This window comes from Trematomus bernacchii, unplaced genomic scaffold (assembly GCF_902827165.1).
Source record: "Trematomus bernacchii unplaced genomic scaffold, fTreBer1.1, whole genome shotgun sequence".
NCBI lineage: Eukaryota > Metazoa > Chordata > Actinopteri > Perciformes > Nototheniidae > Trematomus > Trematomus bernacchii.
This window is the reverse complement of record NW_022987313.1, coordinates 35,609-59,955: the sequence shown is the minus strand read 5'-3', so window position 1 is coordinate 59,955 and position 24,347 is coordinate 35,609. Positions and strand designations below refer to the sequence as shown.

General features: G+C 39.1%; 1 protein-coding gene across 1 annotated transcript; it reads right to left on the bottom strand.

Annotated features, from left to right (window-relative positions):
* Positions 1 to 1,867: 1,867 nt before the first annotated feature.
* Positions 1,868 to 21,640, bottom strand: sfxn5a (sideroflexin 5a). The gene is made up of 14 exons (XM_034126107.1): positions 21,498 to 21,640; positions 19,804 to 19,872; positions 18,109 to 18,186; positions 17,785 to 17,811; positions 17,033 to 17,087; positions 16,236 to 16,261; positions 16,019 to 16,072; positions 15,063 to 15,119; positions 14,873 to 14,938; positions 13,509 to 13,599; positions 10,434 to 10,549; positions 10,201 to 10,286; positions 4,544 to 4,661; positions 1,868 to 3,222 (listed from the first exon to the last, which is right to left on the bottom strand). Exons 1-14 carry the CDS (start codon positions 21,543 to 21,545, stop codon positions 3,145 to 3,147), a joined length of 969 nt encoding a protein of 322 aa, XP_033981998.1. The 5' UTR covers positions 21,546 to 21,640; the 3' UTR covers positions 1,868 to 3,144.
* Positions 21,641 to 24,347: the final 2,707 nt, after the last annotated feature.

Sequence of the window (24,347 nt, the reverse complement as noted above, 5' to 3'; positions counted from 1 at the left end):
ATTCAAAATGTATTGGAGTAGAACAAAAAGTATGATTAAATTGACATTTTAAAGTAAAGTATAAGAACTTGCTGTTGCATTCCACCAACAGGTACAAATATCTTTCATGACACCGGTTCTAGGTTGGGGCTCATTGATGGAGACCGAGGTGTCAGAAAGGTGCAGGACAGTTGCACAGGTGTCAGGTGTGTTACCGGTATGTCCTCTGAATTCCAGCAGAAGGGGGGGGGGGGACGACACAGAAAAAGTTCCCATCCACAGGGTGCAGCCTCTGGAAAAAGAAAGAAAGAGGGAAAGTAGTTACTATTGTGCGGCGGCTCTTTCACCAAACAGCCTCAGTAATCACCTGTCAAAAGAAACGGAAGGAATCTCCTCCTAATGACCCCGAGGCTTCAGAGATGAGCCCTAAAGTCTGACCCTGATGTCTTGTTTTGTAAGCTAAGAAACACAGAGAGAGAGAGAGAGAGGAAGGGGGGGGGGGGGGGGGGGGGGGGGGGGGGGGGGCAGGGGAGGTAAACTGCAGTGGTCTTGCAAACATCTGCAGTTGCAAGAGGGGCCTTGTTTTGAGTTCCCAGGGTATCCTATACTCCCTGCAGCTGCAAATACACAATAACTGAAGTTCATAAACACCAACAGAGGTGGGTTTTAAGCAGGACAGTTACTTAAACTCTGAAAGCACTATAACATACTATGGCTTGGCAATAAGTCAATATCAAATTAATATCGTCATATGATATGTCTTTCCCTGTTTTTAAAGGCTTTACAGTGAAGTGATGTAATTTTAAAATCCCCCAGACTGTTCTATTGTTCGCTTTTTCCCACTTAGACATTATATTCACATTACTGATGATTATTTATCAAAGAATACCAAAAGTCAACCGTTCATTATAGGTCGCAGTATCAACATTGTGATATTTGATCAGAAATATTGTGATATTTGATGATCTCCATATCGGCCAGCTCCTAATAGTGGAGCAGGAGGTGTGTTCGAGGCCAATAAGGTCTCCGTTAGGTAAAAGGTCAGCACGATTACCGAGAGCCGCACCTCTCATTCGCCTGTTAGGAAAACAATTAGGGCGGAAAATCACGCCTGTCTCCCTAAACGCTGCGTCTCCTGTCGCCTGAGTCAGCAGAGAAGGAGAGAGCAGAGAAAAACAAAGAGCTTCTCCAGAGAGATGCGGGGGGGGGGGGTGCATCAGACTGCTGCTGTCCCGAAAGACAAGCACTGGGTTGATTATTACTGTCTGATTACCGGGTTTCTGACAGGATTAAAAAAGCCTTATTTTCTATGAGCAACAAATGACACATCTTTAATTGTTGGTTTTAAATTGCATGGAGCTTAGTCACCATTTTATATTGCATCAATAAATGTATTTCTGCTTATATGATCTAATTTGACGTATGAGATTACAATAAGGAAAGTTGCAATTAAACTAAGCGTGCTAAAGATCAAATAAAATTGGTGCTTTTCCCCAAAATATAAAGTTATGTGTCATTTTAAAATGTAGATAAAAAATATCTTGAACATTCTTGGGAATGTGTTGGTCTGAAAAGGTAAACTCACTAACAATTATAATTTGTATTGAGTCATAAAATACATTCTTGAAATATAGTCAGAGTTAAAAGCCATCAGGTAATATTTCAATAAAACTTACATTATTACAGTAAACTTCTAAGGGTAAACACACATGTGATTACAAACACAACAGCCATTATAATAGTTAAAAGCCTATAGGATTGATAATTATTTGGGTTTTGCATTTGTCTTACCCGAGTTACAGCCAGCATCCTCCGCTGGTGCTGCATGTGGCTGCTTGTCAACGTGCGTTCCCTCACACATCACACAGATCATGACAAAAGATAACACTTGTAGACAGGAAGTTTATATAAATCAAGTCCAAGTACATACACAAAGCAGCATTTTACAATAGAGATTTAAAAATAAACAATATGGAATACAAATCTCCATATTTTACATTAAGACTTGTATGTGTATATAAAGTATTAACTTGTTTTATTACAAAAACTACATTCATCATTTAACTACATTACAATGTTTTCAATACAGGCTTTTGTGGTGAAAAAAAAAATCACATTGTCATTGGTTTCCATGAGATATACATTTGTTTAAAACGTATTGCAGTTCACAGTTCGAGTTTACAAGAAAGGTTTTTAGATGTAGACGCACTATACCAAAATCAGGCAGAGTAACTTTTCCAGTTGGCTGAAACCATTACATAGGAGGTTCGCAACATAGGGGTCAGCACCCCTACAAGGGGTCGCGAGAAAAATGTGCTGGGTTGCAAAATGATTGCCCAGGTAAAGAAATCAGAAAAAAACAAAATGAAGTTCATATTTTGGACTTTACAATTCGCTTTTTTCTTGAGCAATATTTTTAGATTATCCCTCTAGACATGCAACCTCTGACATCAGGTCGTAAGACTGGCATTAGATTTATATAAAAAGCAAGAGAAGGTCGGTCGTTTCATTATAAACAAGAACAAAAAACTATTTCACAGGAAATGCATTTCAGTGATTTTTCCTGATTTCGTTTACAGTATTTACATTTACAATCCAGAACACATGGTCGGCTCGGACTGGAGTACAGTAGTACATTTACTCAAATGATGCACAATTTGGAGGTACTTTACTCCTGCACTTCAGAGGGGCTTGACAATATGATGATTCAGATTCTCATCATGCAGGAATTCACTTGTAGAGCGTTTTTCACCGTGGTAATATTACTTTTACTTTGAGTATTTGGTTCATCACTATCTAATCCACTAATTATTCGTCAAGTTGTTTTGAAGTTAACCTCAAAATGTCTTTTACAGGTAAGAAGAAACCAGGCAAGCTAATAGAAAATAGTTTTTGATAGTTGCTATTCGAGTTACTCCATAAATATCTTTTGTGGCTCAGTCACATGATGTTATTTTGTTGGTCGGTGTGCATGTTTTAACAGGGATAGTAATTCCTAAAAGGTGTCGATATGTGTTATTTATTATATATTGTCTTGGCAAAAACAACGTGTATCCTTTCTGTAAACATATTCTTACTTTTCACAGGATAACGCAGCCAAGTGTTTTGCATAATTCAGTCTTCTTACTTTATTCCTATCTTTAGATGTCTGGCAGAGCAGATCACTCACAGGCCTTTATTGTATGTCACAATCTTACAATCTGTTGCCATGGCGATCTCTGGCTCTAGCTGATTGACGCTGATCTGTGGGAATCAAAGCAGAAAAAAAAGAAGGTCATCAGTGCAAATAGAAATGCGTTTAAATAGCAGTCAGACATAAAACGCTAACATACAGTATGTGTAGATGGATCCATAAAACTCTACTAGCAAATTTGTAACAGTTTCATTTGTACCTAAATATATTCTTAAAGGCTTCAAATGTTCTGTATTTACAGCTAATGTGTAAAACGAGCCAATTTGGCAGAGGAAAGTCTAATTTGAGGTTCGCGGCTCCTAATATTTGAACCAGAGACAGATGGCTGTTGGAGTTGGAGGCAGAATCCTAATCAGACATCTTGGTAGGTGTGAAATGGGGAAGTGGGACAAATTGAGTAGGCAGGGGGTCCAGGGGAACAGGGCATTCATGTTGCTTTTTAGGGAGTTTTTTTCACCTGCTATCTTAGCGAAAGTGCAAAAAAAAAAGGGACTTGTGAGAGAAAAACAGGCCCCTTTCGTGGAGTGGGAGGCAGCTTTTCACAGGACTGTCAGCAACACATATGTCTGAAGTTTTTGTGCCATATGGCTGTCTGAGATATTTCCAGTGGTAATTAATTCCTAAACATTTTAAAGCCAGGGCTGCTTGTCTTGTGTCAGCGAGTCATTTGGCAAAGACAAGACAAAAAGATAGAGACATGGAGTGAAAAACAAAACGCCATTTAATGAGTAGTGTGACACATACTGAGGCAATAAGGCTCAAGTTAGATCTTAACCTGCATGGCTTCGATGAATGGAGGCAGTAGAGACTGTGGGCAGATCATAACAGAGCGGGTTAAGCCTCCGAGGGATACGCCTCATTAGCAGAGCCTCTGTAAAACTCAATGGGGGACGATAAAGAGGTCAGGAGACCCCGGTCATCAACATCAGTCATGGCAGGCATGAGGATGAGGATTGTTCTCGGTTGCTGTTCCCTCCTTCCAGAAATGTCCTCATATCAGACCGTAAAACACAGAATGATCCTTCAACAAGACCTTCAAAAAACTCCCCTTTCCTGATAAACTCCTTCCGCCACCTAAAAGCTAGCCTATTTGGCCGCTTTCCTTTTGATAGTTTGTTTATTTCTATTCCATTTCATTGCATCTTGTTTTTTCATATGGATTATTTTATTGTAAAGTGTCTCTGAGATGAAGTTCTATATAACAAAAACGTGTTATTATCATTATTATGAGCATAGCAGCTATTTAATACACAGAGAATGTGAAGAAGCAAGAATTGGTGTTAAAAAACAACTTCAAAAACACAATCTATTATATTTTAGGACAAAGACATATTCCTTTGCATAGGATGAAGTTATTTTGGGATGACGTACCTGGGACATCTGCGGGAAGAGGCTGATGGCGAGAGGCAGAGCGAGGCCGAAGGCGGCGAGGCACACCAGGCTGTGGACAGGGAGGACGAGCCGCCGGCGCCTCTGCAGGAGAGGAAGCCTGCAGGGGGAAAACATCGACACTGTTTCATCTCACAGTTCATATAGAGAGAAACACAATAACCAACTCATTACATGGTTAAGTGACAGCAGTGGAATACAATTTATACTGGATTTGTTTAGCAATACCACAATCATCTCAAAATGTTTAAAAGCAGTACAGTAAAGCGTAAGTAAACAGTGGCAATTTGTCCTATTTGCCAAACCAATTATGGCGCTTTTCCACTGCAGGGCCTCGCTCGGCTTAGTACGGTATGGCTAGGCCTCGTTAGGCCTTGTTAGGCCAGGCTCACTTTATGCTGCATTTCCATTACAGTTTAGGAACTGGGGTAGTATCTATAGTAACGCAGTGTAGGCGGAGCCATGACGTCATCTTCAATGCGAAACACAAAACCAACATCAGCCGTTAGCTGTTAGCCCTCAGAGCTCACAGCTCCTCATATATGTTCAGAAACTAGACAAAAGTTAAACAAGTACAAACCACAGACTGCCTGTGTCATGGCGAATACAGTCGCTGGTTTATTTATGTCTGTAGGCCGTTGTTGTGAGTGTGGAGGGTCGGAGCATATACTGCGTTAGCTTAGCCAATCTCCATTTAGAAAACACGCATTTTAAAAGGTGTTTCGCCTGCCGTCTGTCTGCAGACTTGTCAAAGCATTAATTCACGGTTGTTACTAACCGGTATCAGTATGTTGTTACTTCGGCATCATTTTTTAAACGTGTATTACAATTAAATCACGGTAAAATATGTTCATTTTGTTGTAGTTGTAGCCCCCTTGCCAGCGATTCTCTCTCTAGTTTAGCAAACTCAGCCCTGTTGTTGGCCCGGAAAGAACCTCGATTTTGGAGAGCCAGAAAAACTGTGAAAAAGTACCCGCTAGCCGGAACTACCCCTAGTGGAAACGCAACCAAAAACGGGCCGGGCACGGCACGCTTAAACCGCGCTGTAGTGGAAATGCGCCATTAGATAGATAGATAGATAGATAGATAGAGATCCTTACTGTAAGGTAATTATTATATGTACAGTACTTTGGCTCGACCAAAAATTGTTTTAAAAATGTGCTATAAAAATAAAACTTGATTTGATTTGAGAGATAGGTACTTTATTGATCCCAATTTGGGACATTTTTGCGTTGCAGCAGCATAAAAAACACAAGGCAATGTACATGAGAGAAATTAAGACACAAGAAATAAACGGTCCAAAATATCATAAAAAATTAAAAAAGTTAAAGAATATAAAATAACAATTACAAAATATATATACATGTGGAACATATACATGTGGAAATACACATTTCCAGTAACAACTATAATGAAGGATATTTTTGTGCAAGAATGGATACCAAAAACATCTCAAAATGTTTAAAAGCAGTACAGTTAAGCAGTAAACAAAGGCAATTTGTCCTATTTGCCTAAAACTATTTTTGGAATCAGATGTGGCCAATTACTGGCAGAAAACATCTTCTAATGAAGTGCAAATCTATACAAATGGTGCAACTCATTTGAGCAAAGACGCAGCAATGTCTAATGTCTAATGTCTAAATCAAAGATCTGTATTTTATTCAGGATCTCTGTGCAGCTAAACAGACTCAGGAACACCACATCCACTATGTCAGAGCCATAATGTTTTCATCTGATCAACCTATAGTGAGAAAGATGGTACACGTAGAGGCTCAATTTCGAAGTGTGAATGGTACATTTACTGACGACCAGAAGGTGAACAGGAAGTCGTTTTTTAAGTTAACAAGTTAGCTGTTCAATTAAAGTTTCAATAGCATCTTTTTATTCACATTACCCTGTTTTGTTGTATTTGAAAATAATGCTTCAGTGATAAAAACAGCATTTCTAAGTTTGCCATTCATTTGACGTTTACAGTCAATCTTTGCTTTTATTGTCCTTAGTTTGACATTCTGAAAGGTGATTGGTTTGTTGTGTTAACCTAAATAATCTAAGATAAATGTATTGTAACAGTTTGAAAACCCTTTTGTCAATCTTCAGAAAACACACTTTTATTTTTAATGACGCTTTAAAGACCTATCTCCAGAAATACATTTTCTCGCCAAAATGTCTCCTCGCTTCCCCTCCGTACGATAATCCCCTCTTCAGCGTAGGACAGTGAACTCAGCAGGAGCTCGAGAGAGAGCCGCTCCCTCTCTCCTCCACCAGCGACGCCTCTCCCCCTAACGAGGAGAGCTGCCGCTTAATGAGGGAGCTCATTAACACATATGGCTTCCATGCTTTAATTAGGACACACACACACACACACACACACACACACACACACACACACACACACACACACACACACACACACACACACACACACACACACACACACACACACACACACACACACACACACACACACACACACACACACACACACACACACACACACACACACACACACACACACACACACACACACACACACACACACACACACACACACACATCACACACACACACACACACACACACACACACACACACACACACACACACACACACACACACACACACACACACACACACACACACACACACACACACACACACACACACACACACACACAGTGCCAAAGAGAGAAACAACAATATGTCGGAGGTTCGCAATTGTTTTTCAGCCAAAGACCTTTAAAAGATAGAACATATTTTGGAGACAACCTCATGTAGGTCCCTTTGGAATAATTTCACTTAGCCTTATGCAAAGGAACGAGAGAAGTGTATTACAAAGACATTAGGGATGTATTTAATTCTACTTTTATTGCATTAGCTGCAGGCTTTATATATACACACTCTATGGTTGCAGCTGTACCTCAAACAATTATTTGGAGTGCATTTTAACACATACATTTCACAGAAGCAAGAATGCACAAACTATTGAAGACTGACAAAAAGGATTTCACAAAATGATCATTTAAATATATCAATCAGAAAATGTCATGTTGTTCCTTAAAGGTAGGGTAGGTAAGAATGGAGAAACCAGTTCGAGTGCGCTAGAATTTGAAAGTACGCAGCCGAAAGAAATCTGCCCCTTCCTTCAGACTTCCTTACAGAGCCCCTCCTCCAACACACACGAACGCGCACATGACCAATGAGGGCACGAGATAAGTTTGTGCACAGATGGAAGGCTGACAGGCAGGTAGGCCATCCAGTTATTTAAGCCGGGCCGGCTCAGATGATTGGTCGTGCTTTTTACAGTACCACGGCTTCCACAGAGGATTTTTTTAAATGTATTTATTGTCAAAGCATTTAATGTATTCATTGCTATCGGGATGTTAAGAGCATTCCATGGAATATAACAAAAAGTGTTTCTGAAGTGAATTACCTACCCTACCTTTAATGTCTGGGACAAAACACTACTTTTATGAATTCAAAAAGCATCAGTAGTCGCTTAGGTTCTACTTAGGACAATTTTATTTTCCTGATTTAAAGAATGTATAATTCAAGATATTTGCTCAATGTGAGTCTGTTTGCATTAAGGGCCTAAATACATTTGAGCGAAATAAAGAATGTTGTGTATTCTGAACAAACACCTTTGGTTGAGTTACTTTCTAGTCCTGCTGCGCCTGCTGTTCTGGGTATACAGAGGTATGTTAACAGGAACAATAATGGGTTTCTAATTTCAACACTAAACAAACACGGCGAGGTGATGATGAACACGCAGCGGAATTATAGAAAATGTTTCAGTGTCAGCAGCGGAAGAAGCTTGTGTTTTAATTCTGCTGTGGTACAGATTTGTTTTTCTCCAATAGCTGAACATTTTAAATGTACAGCTTTTGTACTTAGGATTTGTTCTATTATCATTAATACGGTGATATTTGTATAAAAATAGGGGAGAAACCAAACAATTACATGTAAAATTAGAGGTTCAACACACCAAATTAGTCCAAATGCAATGATCCTTAGTTTTATAACCAGTTTCTGACACTACCACAACTCGACTGTAAGATACAGTTTAATCAAGTTCTTTAAATGAAATTGTGGAATATTTGGAGAAATCTGTAAAGATAACATAGCAAGGTCCAGCCGAAACCTCAGGCTCTGTCAGAAAAGTGAATAATATCTATAATACGTAAGTGTCTGCATTCTTTCTTATATCCAACAGGGGGTGATTTCACTGGTTACATTGTATTGAAGTCTATAAGGAAATGCCCTGACTTTTTACCTCAGTAAACAGTTTCCTGACAATTGTATTGTGGCAATCACTAGTTTCATGTCTTATTCAATACAGTACATTCAGATATTAATATTGTAAATTAATATTTTCTGTATTTTCAGTTCTTGAAATTAACTTTGAACATTTGGACCAACTAAGACCTCTAGCGTTTGGTTGTACTTCTGGTTGCAAAACAACAACATGGCCACGGCGTTAAACCAAGATGATGACAGCAAGAATGCCAAAGTTTAGGCTTGAATGCAATTAATTCAACTTAATTCAAATGAAAAAGGTACACTTTTTGCAACACTTTTTCTTGTACTGTATGTGCAGTTTTTCTACACATCACAGTATAAGCCAAAGGATACTCAGCACAGGTAGATGTAGCCTGTTCGGAAAATACTGAATGTACTCTTCTAATATCAGAGTAGCACATGATAAAGGCCCTACGTAGCTGTGTACGTAACATAGCCTAAAACTCACAAAAACAAATACATATTTAAAAATACGTATTGCTCTGGAGCCTCTCACAGCTAGCGAAGCACATGCAGGACAGAACCGGCTGTCACCAAAATGTGCTCTCAGCGGAGTCATCCATCATGAAGGGGCCTCGCAGGGTCTCTGTCCCCTTGTTCTCGCTCCATTGAGAGCCAGTGAAGGCGAGCTGACAGAGGATAGCTGAGCCTCAGTCCACCTCACACCCTCTGCTCACTCTCACACACTCTCTCACTCTCTTTTCCCGTGCAGTCATGCAGCTGCCAGGAATCCCAAACACACCTGGGCTGCCCGCCTGCTCGCAGCGGTCGGGACAAGTGCTGTCAGGGATTTACAAAGATGGCCGCATTCCTCAGCCAGGCCATCGATCACCAAACATCCGTATAAACAAATTGCATCATTAAGACATCATTACAGTCACATCACACAACGCTGGCAATCCCAGTGAGGGAGAAGGTTCATGGATTTCAATGGAAGGTCGTAGGGGTAGAGGAATCCGAAACTGACGTTTTTGCTAATAATTCAAGATGATTTGATTAGCGATAATGTGTTTAATACCAGGTCAAGTATCATAACACTAGCGCTTTTATTTTGTAAGGATCATAGTGTATGTGTGTAAATCCACTAGTTGTAATCCTATAGATTATTTTATATAACACTTACTGCATTTAAAGTAAACAATCAATACTTTAGGTTACTTATTACATGGATTATTATGTGTATTATTATGTGCATCATGAATAGTTTTGCGTGGTTATAACTTTAATTATTCAGCGCAATAAGCACATTTTGTTTGTAATGCATTATAAAAATGGGCATTATAGAGCCCATTTATCTCTTAGGAGAAGCCAAAAAAGCTGATATTAATAAAACATCCTCTTACTTCTCCAGTGCAGCCATGATGATGGGAGGCAGCATCAGAATTGGCATCGGCATGACCACTCTGGTCAGAGCTGTTTCTAAAAGTGCCTGTCACAAACAAAAGAAGACATAAAGACATTAAATAAGAAAGCCAGAAAGAAAAATCAACTATTTAAAAAATAAAAGACAGACATTACATCAATCCCATATAAAAGCTGCATATGAAGAGTTGACGTTGGATAAAAAGTAACCTACGTGTTTGGCAGCCACTTTTGAGGTTCCCACCACGTTCCCCTTGTCGTCGAGCACGCTGATGCCCTCCGACAGCTCCGAGTGCCTCATGAGAACCACGTTGCAGACGTTTGCAGTGGCTGTAGGGAAGCGAGAAGGTTTTTAAATATGAAAAGAGGTATCAGACATCTATGGATTCGACATATACGAGTTCAAAAATGAAATGAATTGTCTTTTCATCACTGTGACTCTGGTTTAAAGGTCTCCTATTGTAAACATGTTCGGCATATATTATAGGTTTCCGATATATAAAAAACATGTCTCTGAAGTGTTTTGCTCAAAAATACCAAACAGATCATGCATTGTAGCCATGCCTCATACCCCTATATTTCAGCCCTGTTACTAAAGTGCTGATTCTGGGTCAGTAACTTCAAACCCGAGCTGCTGCTGGATTATTTCTGAAACAGTATGGAGCTCAAACGCTTTTTCTCTTGCAGGTTTACCACAAGGTGAGTTCCTTTTTTTATTACCTGCTTTTTTATACATACTCTCTCCAGTACAGCGTTAGCTCTGAGTGTTAGCGTGCTTGCTAATGTAAACAAAGACCATATTACATCCAAAACACGTTGCGCATTGTTTCTGATAAAGTGACGTTTTTGATGCCAGGAGGTCAACGTAAAGCCAGCCCACATTTTAGTAATGTCGTCATGACCGCAGCAACTCTGGATCAGCTCCGTTGTACCCCCGTTTTTAGAGATGTGGGTAACGAAGAAAAGAGAGAGGGTTGTATTTTCTGACACTTTGTGAGTCACCAGGGACACATATTTATGTATAAAAGACATCGAAAAGTGCATTTTGCATAATAGGTGACCTTTAAAGATCAGGCAGCCTGTGAAGTAACAGTGCAGCAGGGAGAGGTTCAGGGGGGGGGACTCCTTCTGGTGGGCACTTTGGGATTTTAGCCCATTTACATGCCCAAAAACCTATATAACACACTACAGGAAAGGGGAAACCCATAGAAGCATATAGGGCCCCTTTAATTATATAAAATAATAATACTGTGATAAAAGTGGTACACCTGTCATTAAGTGTCCTTCTGTTAGACACTGAATTCTGGCATGCTTTATTGACTAAAAAACCCAAATCAGCACATCACAGCCATGTCATAATCCATCAAACGTAATGCTACGCCCGTGTGTGTGTGTGTGTGTGTGTGTGTGTGTGTGTGTGTGTGTGTGTGTGTGTGTGTGTGTGTGTCAAATAACCAACAAACACCGTGACCAAGGTCGACAAACAGCCATGTCGTTACCCTGTGATTTATTCACGAAAGCCAAAATGAACACAAATGTATGTTAATATAGACAGACCTTTCTCCTTGACTCTAATAGGAATAAGAAAAAGTCATTTTAGAGAGTTTAGTGGTGGCGCCGCAAGCCTTTTTAATTTAAGACAACAGCGTTCAGAGTTATCTTTACTGACGGCTGCAGGCCACGCAGGGCGCTTTGTGAGGGGAATTCAATTGACTGAGCAAATAGCTCTTTCTACCTACAAGGGATTTTTATTATCCAGACCAATTAACAGAGGGACAGATAGTGGGAATTTGGCATGGAATAAGAATAAAAACACAGCAAAAGGATCAAATTCTCAAAAAAACGTTTGCAAATAAATTGATAAAAGGCATCAAAGTAATTATAAAATAAATGATTGGAAAGTCTCCACAGCCCAATCCTGAAATATTTGGCTCATATTTGTAATTAGGTGAAATAATTACATTTATGTACATTCTAATTGTCATCTAATAACTAGTGGTGGCAGTGCACTATAGAGCTTTTCACATAATTACTTGATAATTAATAATAATTAAATATTGATGAATATTTTCTAAAAAGACAGCAAATTAATTAATCCAATATGTTTTTTTTTGCCAGTCTTTCCCTCCAGTTAAAGTCTTCATAATCTAATTGAATGACAGGCCGCTACTTGATTAGGTTATTACAAATAAATGTAGCCTTAAGTAAGCAAACAAAATTAAGCAGGTGAAAATTCAAACAGCACTTTACTTTCGCTCGCTTCAATTAACCATTTTAATTACCTTATATATGAGCCAAGCATAACAACGGCAGCAACAACAATGAACCAAACATAAATCAGGTAAATGAGGCCTTGCCATAGACGCCACTTTAGGGGTAATTATCCAATTTGTTTGCCGCAGCAGAGTTCTAACAAGCAGCCAATTACCAGGCAAAGGCTGCGCTGTAGAAACCTGTTGATTTAATTAAAAGAGCCGCCATGTTATAAGGGGAGGGGGAGAGTGAGGGGCAAACAATTTAATTATGAGCCAGCAGCATTCTGGGACATTGGTCTTTCCCCCTGGGTGTGTGTTTGCGGGGGAGAGTGGCATGAAAATCAGCTTTGTGGCTCCACACACGTCTGAAGGAGCGAGCTCACAACACCTCCGTATCCCGCAGAGAGAACACATTGAGGGGACCAGAAACAAATCAGAAGTGGTTTGACTAAAAAAAAGCCATTTATGATGGTCACATAGGTGTAATAAAGGTGTTATTAATATTAAAGGTTAAGAGTCTGTTCATTCTGTAACGAAAGCTGCACGGATTATTCGTCAGATAAAACAATCAAGAACTATTTCAATAGACAATTTATCAATTAATAACAAATATTTTGCAGTGCAGAAAATGCACATGGAACATAAAACATAACATAAAAAACTGACTTATTCAATTAATGAAATACGGGGAAAAGAAATGTACATATTTTCCACTTAAACCCGCCTGTACACCCACTTAAGTCTGGAAACAATATCCTACTCTCGTCAGTGAGAACAATACTCGACATAATCTACATTGCAAACTCGACAAACGTACAAAAAATGCTTGTACATGCGTTCCATTAAATAACAACCTGAGTGAATGCTCTTGACATTTTTTATATAAGACTGCGATGGACCTTTACTCTTTTATTAACTTCTGTGTTCCATACCAAAGAGACCCTTACACTTATTACCAAACTATTTTTGAAATATTGACCCCTGACCCCTATCCATCCATCCCATAGTTGTTTCCCTGAGCCCTTTGAACTCACCCACTGCTGGGAAGGGGATGAACCTCTGCACAAGCAGCCTGGTGGTCGGGCTGAAGCGGCTCGATTTCTGGATCAACACGTTCAACCCCACCTGAAGAAAAACAAGGCACAAATTATACAGACAATACTACACACACACTGAATATGAAAAATGAATCGAAAGGTGTCAACAATGTTATATATAATAAAATACAAATTATAAACATTTTAATTGAATATATAAAATGATGAGTAAGCTAGGAAATCTCTGCAGCACTACTTAACTTCAATCAGAATATTTTGACATATATTTTGCCCTATACAAATATTACGCCTACTGCTATTTGGCTGTAGCACTCAGATTTAGACAGCTCTGAAGTGACAAAAATGCCTGGCACTGTTCATAAACAACCAAAAACACTTCTGTATTTCACCACACTACAGGGCTGTCGTCAAAAGTCTATGAGCTCTCAGATAACACACTCGGCGGGGGGTCGTCACCAGAGCGGACCTTTAATTGGAGAGCTCCTGCCCCCCCCCCCCACACGGCCGCCGGTCCGCCCTCCAGACACCCCACGATTTTGTTCTGTGCTCGCTGCCGTGCAGAAGCCTGAGGGCAGCAGCCGGATGAGCGCCCAGCAGGGTCAGTAATTGGCTCGGTTTGAGCCCTGTGTCCACACTGAAGGCTGTGTGAGGCAGGTGTGTGAACGTGTGTCATAGGCTTTTGACATGGGAGTCTTTAGAAGACATAAAGGTAGGGGAAAAAGGAGTTCAAAGAGTTGAACTGCTAAGGGTATTATGATGGCTGGTATTCAGAGGGTTAGGCTGATATTCTACTTTTGACCATTTGACAATTTTCCTGTCATAACAATTCAAATGATTTAGCGCTTCACAACAACCAGTAAACCTTTGAACTCTGCACTGAAGCCCAGATTTATGACCATTAATTAATTGAAGTACTTTATATTTAATTTAGCTGACCTTTTATCCAAAGCGACTAACAGTAAGTGCAATAAACAATGATAGAAACTCAGGACAACAAGAAAAATGCCGATTTTTTCCGCTTCAAATAAACAAAATGTGCTTTTACAAATAATGCCCCTCCTGCAATTTGGATTCTAGTGCAATTTTCTATGAAAACCTGATGAATCGCTTATCCCTACTTAGCAGTGAATGCTAGACAAATAGGTCTGCAAATGGAAATAATCTCATGATATTTTAGAAACTTTATAGACATAAAGAAATATCCAGTTCGATATGCAGCTGACAAAAGTCCATCATAATGCTGATTTATTTGTATGCCCATGGTTTAAATGCAAAAAGGATCAATAAGTGGCTCAGATAGTGTGTGTGTTGAGATCCAGCCAGGCATTGTGGGAACTCACAGCGATGGAGACTGCGCTGGTCACCGCTCCGAGGTATCCCTGGAAGAATTTAGAGGCTGGAGCCGGCTGAAGTGGAAAATAAGTGAGATTAAAATATGAAAGCATTTTATGCAACTTGTGCACAGGTTTTTATATGAAGTTAGTACAGTATCGGTCTAAATGGGACTGAGTCACTTAACTGATACAGTACCTTGGAGGCGTTGCGGTTGGAATAGTTCACACAGGCATTGTGACTCTGGTTTAACCCCTGTAAGGGAAGAAGGGAGGCATATAGAAAGAAGAAGAAGTGAGTTCATTTTAAGTAAATGTACTGATGTTACGGTGGATTTAAAGTACAAAATACAACAGCAAAAGACAAACACAAAGGCATTCGACCTAAAGGGAATCTGGTATGTATGTTCAGGAACATTTCCCATCACTGATTGGGGGAAAGACACAGAGGTTCATCTCCTTTTCGGATTAGCAGTGGAATTTATATACGTTTCTATAAATAAAAAGAACACACAAACGTCACTTCTTGATAACTTCCAAATGGTGACCTTTTGTTTACTGCGTTTAGCATAAGCTTGACAACTCAAGTGTGTTCAAAGTGGATGTTTTATAATTTGTTAGTATGCAATTTGTGTTCCATTGTTGGCGCTTCTGTCTACTGTTGCGTCTTCCCGTCAGGTGTTTGTTTTGCTCAACCTGTTACTTCCTTACTTTTACTTCGTCTTGACAGGACTGCAGCGGGAAATTGTATGCCTAGAAAATACTGTAACATTTACAGTAATGTTGATTAATGTGTTGTCTTATTAAATGAGTTACGTGAAACTAAAATGTCCGGCAGTGGCTCAGCCGTAGGGTCGCTGGTTCAAGTCGACCATACCAAACAGACCTAAAATATGGAGTGTGGACTTGTACTTGGAGAGGTCTCAGTTCAACTCCGGGGCCCTGTCATGGTGCCCTTGAGCAACGCACCGGACACCCCCCACCCCTCCTAGTACTAGGATGGGTTAAAAGCAGAGACAAAATGTCACTGTGTGTGCTGTGTGCATGAAAATGTGTGACAAATAAAGAGGGTTTCATCTTCAAATTCTATCTAAAAAGAGCTCTTGATTATGTTATTTAACTCAGAGTTTTTCAGGTGATGATGTAGGTTCTTACCTGCCAGAAGATAGTGGACACTAACGTTTGATTTGGGAGAAGGAGGCCAACCACCTACACAAAGATAAAAACCCTTTTACAAATAGATTATCAGAAAACAGAGCCTGCATGATATATTGGAGGATCAATCTGAGTCTAAACAAGATAATATCATTGTATGACATGTAGCCTTCAAAATATGGATTCATTAAAAGAAATATATGCAAAAAAGTCTTACCACTGGTGTGCCAAATGGGATAAAACCTGTTAAAAGAGAAACATTTAACTCCAGAAAACAGACATTATAATAAATATCCCTATTGTCAATGCACTCGTAAGTACTGTGAAGAAGCAAAAAACTTGATGTGTTGTTGAAATGGACACATTTTCACACCTAATTGTTAGTGCGAACTATCGAAGACACACAGTTTAAAGTAACCACAATACAGTCTTAATATAATGCATGACAAAGAAATGCTTTGACATGAATTTAGTGAGGGATTCTTAATGCATTGTTTAAGTGTTTTTAGTCACAAGATCTGAATGCTGCTACTAACCAATGCATTTATTCTCCTACCAAAAAAGTTATTCAAAAATATTCCAAAAGAGGGGAAATTATCAACGAGAGTTTGAGAAACACCAGTCTAGTCTGCACAGGTAGGCAGGGCAAAAAGATTCTGCAGCTTACTCCCATTCTTTTGACATATATTGGTCCTCACATATTAATAGTCGGTGTCTCCTCCTCCCTCATTGGTCCACCCCTCCCTCACTTAAAAGTCCCTTTGCTAAAATGGTGCTTTGAGTCTGAACCAAAATATTTGCTCCTTCAGAGAAGCTCGAGAACTTCTCGGTCACCGTGGGAGAGAGGTTTTAATCAGCGCCCAGCTGAGTGTGACCTTTTTCTGGCCTGAGACAACCTGAAGAGCCCCGTGGAGCCGTGACACTTTCCCAGAGAGAACGACGCCTGCATGTTGGACCACATAACAAGCCCCTCCATCTCACTTCCCTTTAGACTCCCACACCAAGCCGCTGTACCTGACATCCGAAAGGGCATGAGGATCTTCTCCCCCGTGTCAGGGTGGATGATGGCCTGTTAGAGGAAGTATAATGACCCGGATAATTAGTACAGGGATAGTTCAGATCAAATGAATTAGGGAGAGAGATTTGCTGTGGGATGAAAAGAATGAGGGAAAGTTTTAACTGTTTGAAAAACTATTTAATTAATACAATGAAATGACTTACTTTGCTGTATGTTTTTAATCAGGTAAGTGTTGCGCTTAAAGGTGGGGTAGGTAATTCACTTCAGAAACACTTTTTGTTACATTCCATGGAATGCTCTTAACATCCCGATAGCAATGAATACATTAAATGCTTTGACAGTAAAATACATAAAAAAATGTAATCTGTGGAAGCCGTGGCGCTGTAAAAAGCACGACCAATTATTTTAGCCGCTAAAATAACTGGATGGCCTACCTGCCTGTCAGCCTTCCATCTGTGCACAAACTTATCTCGTGCCCTCAATGGTCATGTGCGCGTTCTTGTGTGTTGGAGGAGGGGCTCTGTAAGGAAGTCTGAAGGAAGGGGCAGATTTTCTTTGGCTGTGTACTTTCAAATTCTAGCGCACTCGAGCTGGTTTCTCCATTCTTACCTACCCTACCTTTAAGTGTAAAGACTGCAGTATGTTTTGTTTGAAATCCACTGAAGCCATACCATAACAACTGGAGATGATAATAGATAGTGATCTGTGTTAGTGAATGAGACAAGTAAATAAAAGAGAAAAATCTTACCTGCTTTATTTTCTGAGCTTGCCAAAGCTGAAGAGACATAACATATTTTCAATGAGATGATGATGGACTAAACAGCCTCACACGTTTTTCTGTTAGTAACTGCCTTACCTTAATTTTAATTATTTTATACAGCTTAAACATGTATTTTACCCTTAAAAGAGATGGTAGATAACCCACATAACAGCCAAAGTCTATGGCTAAACATACAAACATTTTTTCAAATAAGTAGCGTACAAACACAAGCTGACGTGTAAATGCTTCACTTCACCTGTTTTAACACACAATGAACATTTCAATGTGAACTTAGGTTTTTTGTGAATGTACCTGAGCATCAGTAACTCCTGGAGGCAGAGTTCCTTGTTTAAAACGGTCGAGCAGCTCCACAGACTCCTGCAGACGTTTCTAAATTGAAAAAATTGATAATAAATCAGTAAAATACAAAATTAAATGAGCACAGCTTACCCTGGATGTTTTTTTTATATTCCACTTTTCAAGCCACACAGTTCAACGCACAAGATAATTGTGCTTCACTAAAACTCTCATGCTGATTTGCAGTTGACAAATGAGTTTCCTAAAGAGTAATGAACAGCTTTCTGTGGTGTGATCAGTGTCTAATTCGGAGCAAAATACAAGGTCATGTGGCCCAATTTGTTCTAATGAGCTTGCCTGCATGTGTGTGTGTTCCCGTTTCTTTCACTGCGTGTGTGTGTGATAGTGTTAGGTGTACACTTCTGCATGTGCGCATATGAGGTCATGTGTGTGTGATTGCACAGCGATCTTTGTTCCACTCTCGTCATTAGGGGCAAGTTGAGGCTACGCCTGGCCCAGCATGGTGCATGGTGTGTGTGTGTGTGTGTGTGTGTGTGTGTGTGTGTGTGTGTGTGTGTGTGTGTGTGTGTGTGTGTGTGTGTGTGTGTGTGTGTGTGTGTGTGTGGTGTGTGTGTGTGTGTGTGTGTGTGTGTGTGTGTGTGTGTGTGTGTGTGTGTGTGTGTGTGTGTGTGTGTGTGTGTGAGAACATACACTCTCCTCCCTCACAGCTGCCCCACATGTCCACACCTCATCACATCCCAGGAGCTACTGCTGCTATTACTGTCACCAAAGAGCCCTCTAACAGCTTCATTACCCAGAGGCACCGGAGCACTGATGACTCCATGAACAAAAATTACCAAAACACAACAAGGACCTGGAGAAATAATACCATAATGGTCTGTGGCCGAGAAGGTTGAACATGTTTTTCTTCTTCCGGAGAACCCTTGAGTGTGATAATACATTAGTCATCTAACAATGATTTTCATAACAAGGTCAAGGACATTAATTAAGAACTGTGATTAGCAAGTCAAATTCAATGCCTTTGACATTTGTTTCCAGTAAATGCAGGCTCTGTGTTGTTTCACATAACATTATTGTGCTTACACTGTGGAATAGATTACTCTAGGTTTCAGGAATACTTCAATCATGGACCTGGGTTACCTTGTATTACTAAAGAAAATGTAGTTTTGCTCGCATGCTTCCACGTAGAACAAAAAATAAAATAAAAACTCTTAATGAAATGCGTGTGTTTCGCATCCGCTTTTACTTCAATCATCAAGCATTTTCTTTGTTCTTTGACTCTTTGTACAATGTGGAGGCATTGCAGATAAAACTTTAAATATTTCATTTTGTGAGTGAAGTATTCCTTTAAATGAAAGCTCAAATAAAAACTGAAAATGAGACTGAAATCCTGAATTACCTTACTATAACACAGAAAACTCCCCAACAAAACCTCAGCTCTTACAGTCACCTGCAATCAACAGAACTTTATAACCAATGAGGCGTCATTTCATGAAAAATGCTCCCAAATGGGTGGATTTGCACATGTCGAAGAAGCACTGCCTCAGTCTTGCTACAATAAAAACAAAATGCAAACAAAATATACTTAAATGGTTCAAAAAAGCAGAACTCTGACAAAGATACATTCCTTAGACTACAAGATACCTGCTGCCATTAAAAAGCGCATGTTATTCCTGTCAGCTCAAGTACCTCTGAAGTGAAGAGTGTGCTGGGGTCGATCACATCCAGGAAGTGCCTGAACCGCCCAGAAAATGTGTTCTAAGAGAAGAAGAAATACATCATAGAAACATTATCTTGCATATTGTTTGCATTTTTAACGTGTTATCAATGGAATATAGGTCAGGATAAGAAAATGCCTAAAATCTTAATTTCTGTACAAGTAAAATAAATCTAAACTTTTGCTCGAAAGAAGGCAGACAAATCTGATTCTGTGTTTTTCCTTAAAGCAACCAGAGGCAGAGATGTTCCAGCTGTTTCCGAATAAACATTGAAGTGTGGCAGATGTTTTAACACACCAGGTGGAGCCTCCTCATTAATCCCTCCGACAGACTGTTTCCGATCTGCATCTTTTAGGGACCCCGAATCCACTCACACCACATTTACAATTAATTTCTATAATTGTCAAAGTGCCAGGAAAAACCTTTCGATCATTTATTCATAACTGAGCATAAGGAATCATTTCTGAGATACAGGAACACACCACGCAGTGTTGAGAGGCGACCATCACTCCCTAACTTCAGTTTAATTACACTAACTGCTAATTTAGATGAAAATCTGGTATCTGACTCACGCTTTGTGACTTTCTGAACATATGGATGGTTGGTAGAACACCGCATGGGGGAGTGGTTTTTAAATATCTATAATTCAATTACTAGAAATGAGAAGCAGTGTACGAGAGAGGGGTTATTTTACTTGTACTCATTGGTGTTGCAATGTATTCTGTGAGATTTCCCACCAGGTATTTGTTCACATAATCTACTATTACATTATTTCGGTCTGATTTTAGTACTTTCATTTAGGGCTGCACAATATGAGGAAAATATGTAATGTATAATAACATTGGTGAATATCACATTATAACTTCTGCTGAATACAAATATATTAAAAGTGTACACAGTTCTGCCTTTCTGCTGCTATACTAGTATACTGCTAAAACACAAAAACAATCTCTTTTGGAACAAATTGAACACAAATTCCACCATTAAAAAAAGAATCATAAGTAACATTTTAGTGTAGCAATGTATCTCAAAATGTTTTCAACCAAAATGCATTACATGAGTAGCTACAGCTTTTTTGTTATATTTCACCATTGCATATGTGTATGTACAATAAGATCTAATGTAAATGAGTCAGATATGCCAAACAAACCTAGCCAATAAAGAGGATTCTGAATTAAAACATACTGTGTTTTGAATACTCCATTGTGACCCCCATAAAATGTAGGGTAACAAATTGTTAGCTTAGTTGTTGGCTATCAAAATGGTAAGCTATCAACTGTATTTATAGTGAATGTGTAATGATTGCATTACTCCTCGCGTTGCGTTCAAGGGTCAAAAGTGGACTTAGTTGACCAAGACACAATAATATGGACAAAGTGCAAGTTTTATAACAAGAGCTATAATACAAGTTTACTTTATTAACTTACTTCTAGAATGACTGTCTCAAACTACTGAACACCATGTTTGCTAATGTTGACAGTGCAACTTAGCTAGCTGATTGAATGCTAAAGCAGAGGAAAACTATGCTTTTACACTCAAATATGTAAAAGTCTGTTAACGCAGAGGTAAACTATTTAATGTATCTAATATGACATGTAACTGCCAGGTGCACAAACGACGTAAAGTGCATGTGGTAAACTTGAATCGTGTTAAAAATAAATGTACCTGGTCGAAACGAGGCTTGCCATGTTGAAATGTCTCATATTCAGACATGTTGCAGTTTTAACACACAGGTGTATCTTTTTCTTCTTTTCGATAATAATTCAAACAGTTTCACCAACACTTCATGAACCTGTAGCTGCTGCAGGGCTGAGCAGTTAATATCCAGCTGTTCAGTGGCCATGTTGCATGATGGGAAATGTAGTTTTCCAGGGTGATTTGCTCAGGAAGGATTTCGTTTTAACCGTTTGTTAGCGGACTACACTTCCCAGGATACATGCTTTGTTTACGGTGACTTAATAAGGAAGTTAACGGGGTGAAAGTTTAATATCAGAGTGTAAAGTACAGCAAATACTAAAAAGAGAAATCTGGTGGTATCATTGAAGGAAGGTTTTTGAGTTTAGAGTATAACATAGCCCTCTAGTGGTGGTTTTGTAAAAAAAAAAAAGTCAGAAGCAATGATCAAAGATTTTGGAAAGGAAGGAAGGAAAACATTCACATTATTCTTTTATTTTTGATTGTTTCTTCTCACTGAAGAACTGAACATAAATATAACTATAGGGATTGTATTTATTTAAATAAAACATGTGTTAAACACCAATGGAGCTAGATATATCACTTTTGATATGACTATATGTTTTTTTGTTTGTTATTAATGTCTCCCTTGTTTGCATTGTATTTCTTTAACATTGACTATTAATTTTTACATAAATAATAAATACAATATTGAATATACAATTGGTACCATGGGCGTCACTTTGTGAAGCAGTGAAGAAAACTATTTCTCCAGATTTAAAGGTGGGGTAGGTAATTTTGGAGAAACCAGCTCGAGATCGCTAGAATTTGAAAATACACGACCGGAGAAAATCTGCCACTTCCTTACAGAGCCCCTCCAACACACACGAACGCGCACATGACCAATGAGGGCACGAGATAAGTGTGTGCACAAATGGAAGGCTGACAGGCAGGTCGGCCATCCAGTTATTTTAGCCGAGCCGGCTAAAATGATTGGTCGTTACTTTTACAGTATTACGGCTTCCACAGATGACATTTAATAGATTTTTGTCAAAGCACTTAAGATATTCATTGCTATCGGGATGTTAAGAGCATTCCATGGAATATAACAAAAAGTGTATCTCGAGCCGGTTTCTCAAACTTACCTACCCCACCTTTAACATCAGCATAGCAGAAGACAAAAGATGGTTGGTGGTTTGATTCCCAGCATGGCGGAGTGAATTTTGGAGAGACATGTTTTAAACAAATGTACGTGTCTGCTTTGCTTCTTTAGTTCGCAGTTGAGATATTGTAACGGGTTTTGTTAAAAAGCAACACAGATGATGATCTTTAGATGTAGAAACCAACATGTTAAGATTTTGATGAAACCTCTACAGGTGGCCTTGTTAAATGGATGTCTAGAAACCTGAAGGTCTGTGTTTGGATTCCATCTCAATCTAATGGAACTAACGAGGCTGTGGTAATTGTGTGGTGGGGACAAAATTGGCCATTTCAAAAAGTGGTGGGGACAAGCGTCCCCAGCGCAAATGATGACTGTGATTGGTACAATGTGTACATTTTAAAATCTAGGGTTTGACAATAGATAAATAAATACAAAATATATAAGTTATTCCATGAAACCAAAAGACCGACATGAAAAGCAAACAAGCAGCTACTGACTTTAGCTATTGACTAAATATTTATAAACATTTATTTTTGCTAATAAGAAAAATGCTGAACATAATCTAGGTTTTTTTTACCTAATGACAGCCAAATAGAAAATGGAGCTAGTTATCTTAAATAAACAGAGAACCACCCTGTAAACCAAGATTATAATCAGCTCAGTGGAAAAAACAAACAAATACACCCCAAATAAAGATTTACAACCAAACATACGGTGAGCAAGAAACACAAAATATTCTTTATTAAATATACAAAATTTGTGAAACAGAATTGCATCACGAATTGTAAACTTTCCAATCTCAAATATTACCTTAAGAACATTCCACCGGCTACACACTCAAAAGGACAAAAATACAATCAGTTGAAACTTAAATTAAAATGGAAGACATGGGAAGAGGACGTTATTCTTGCGCTTCATAAGTGCAGAGTCACATTTTTTAATATGTCTCTACAGTCATCTGCACACTTCCTATTGCGATCACACAGGAGAACTGAGATGACCAGAGACGGTTTTTGGATGTTTTTTTTGTTGCTTGAAGCTCAGTGGCAAAAATCAAGGATGTGGGTGTCAAATTGGCCTAGTGCTTAAATCACAGAGCGATTAGAAAGTGCAGTATGGTGTAAAGTAGATCTAACTATACCGATATCAACAGACAGGTACAGTAATGTTCTGACGATTAAGTAGTGCAAGAACATCCATAAACGCTGTTAAACGTGGCATCATATCAGAATACTTTATGGTGTCTCAATCTGCTCTATAGATTTAGTTTCAAGGCTTTTTTTTGGTATTACACAGAAAAATCTGCTCATTTTCTATTCGTATGCATACAATTTAATATTGTGCAGTGATCTAAACAATATTGTAACAAAGCATTAACAGAAGTAAAACAAAAAAAGCTAACAGTCAGTGAACAGATGGCTTATCTTCTTCAAAACCTGCCTCAAATGAAGTGCTAGATTTTCAAAACAGAACAAAAATAAGGCAGCATTTGGCATTTCAATACGGCATATATGCTGTAAAATGCACTGTATATCCCTTTGCAACACCTGAAAGCAGAAGCGATGTGCGTGCTTGTGCAGAAGCGGATGTGACAGTGAGGGACGGGAGTCAAGAGCCAGCATGTCGCAGGCATTTCCTCAACAGCGGCGTCATGTTGATAACACATGTGGGAAGGCAGG

Bases quoted from the DNA above. Each gene is read 5' to 3' on its own strand.
- sfxn5a (XM_034126107.1), bottom strand. From the start codon at position 21,545: ATGTCTGAATATGAGACATTTCAACATGGCAAGCCTCGTTTCGACCAG. The intron at 13,600-14,872 runs GTGAGTTCCCAC...GTTTTTCTTCAG, and splicing joins CCAGCGCAGTCTCCATCGCT to GTGGGGTTGAACGTGTTGAT. The intron at 10,287-10,433 runs GTAGGTTACTTT...TGTTTGTGACAG, and splicing joins CAAAAGTGGCTGCCAAACAC to GCACTTTTAGAAACAGCTCT.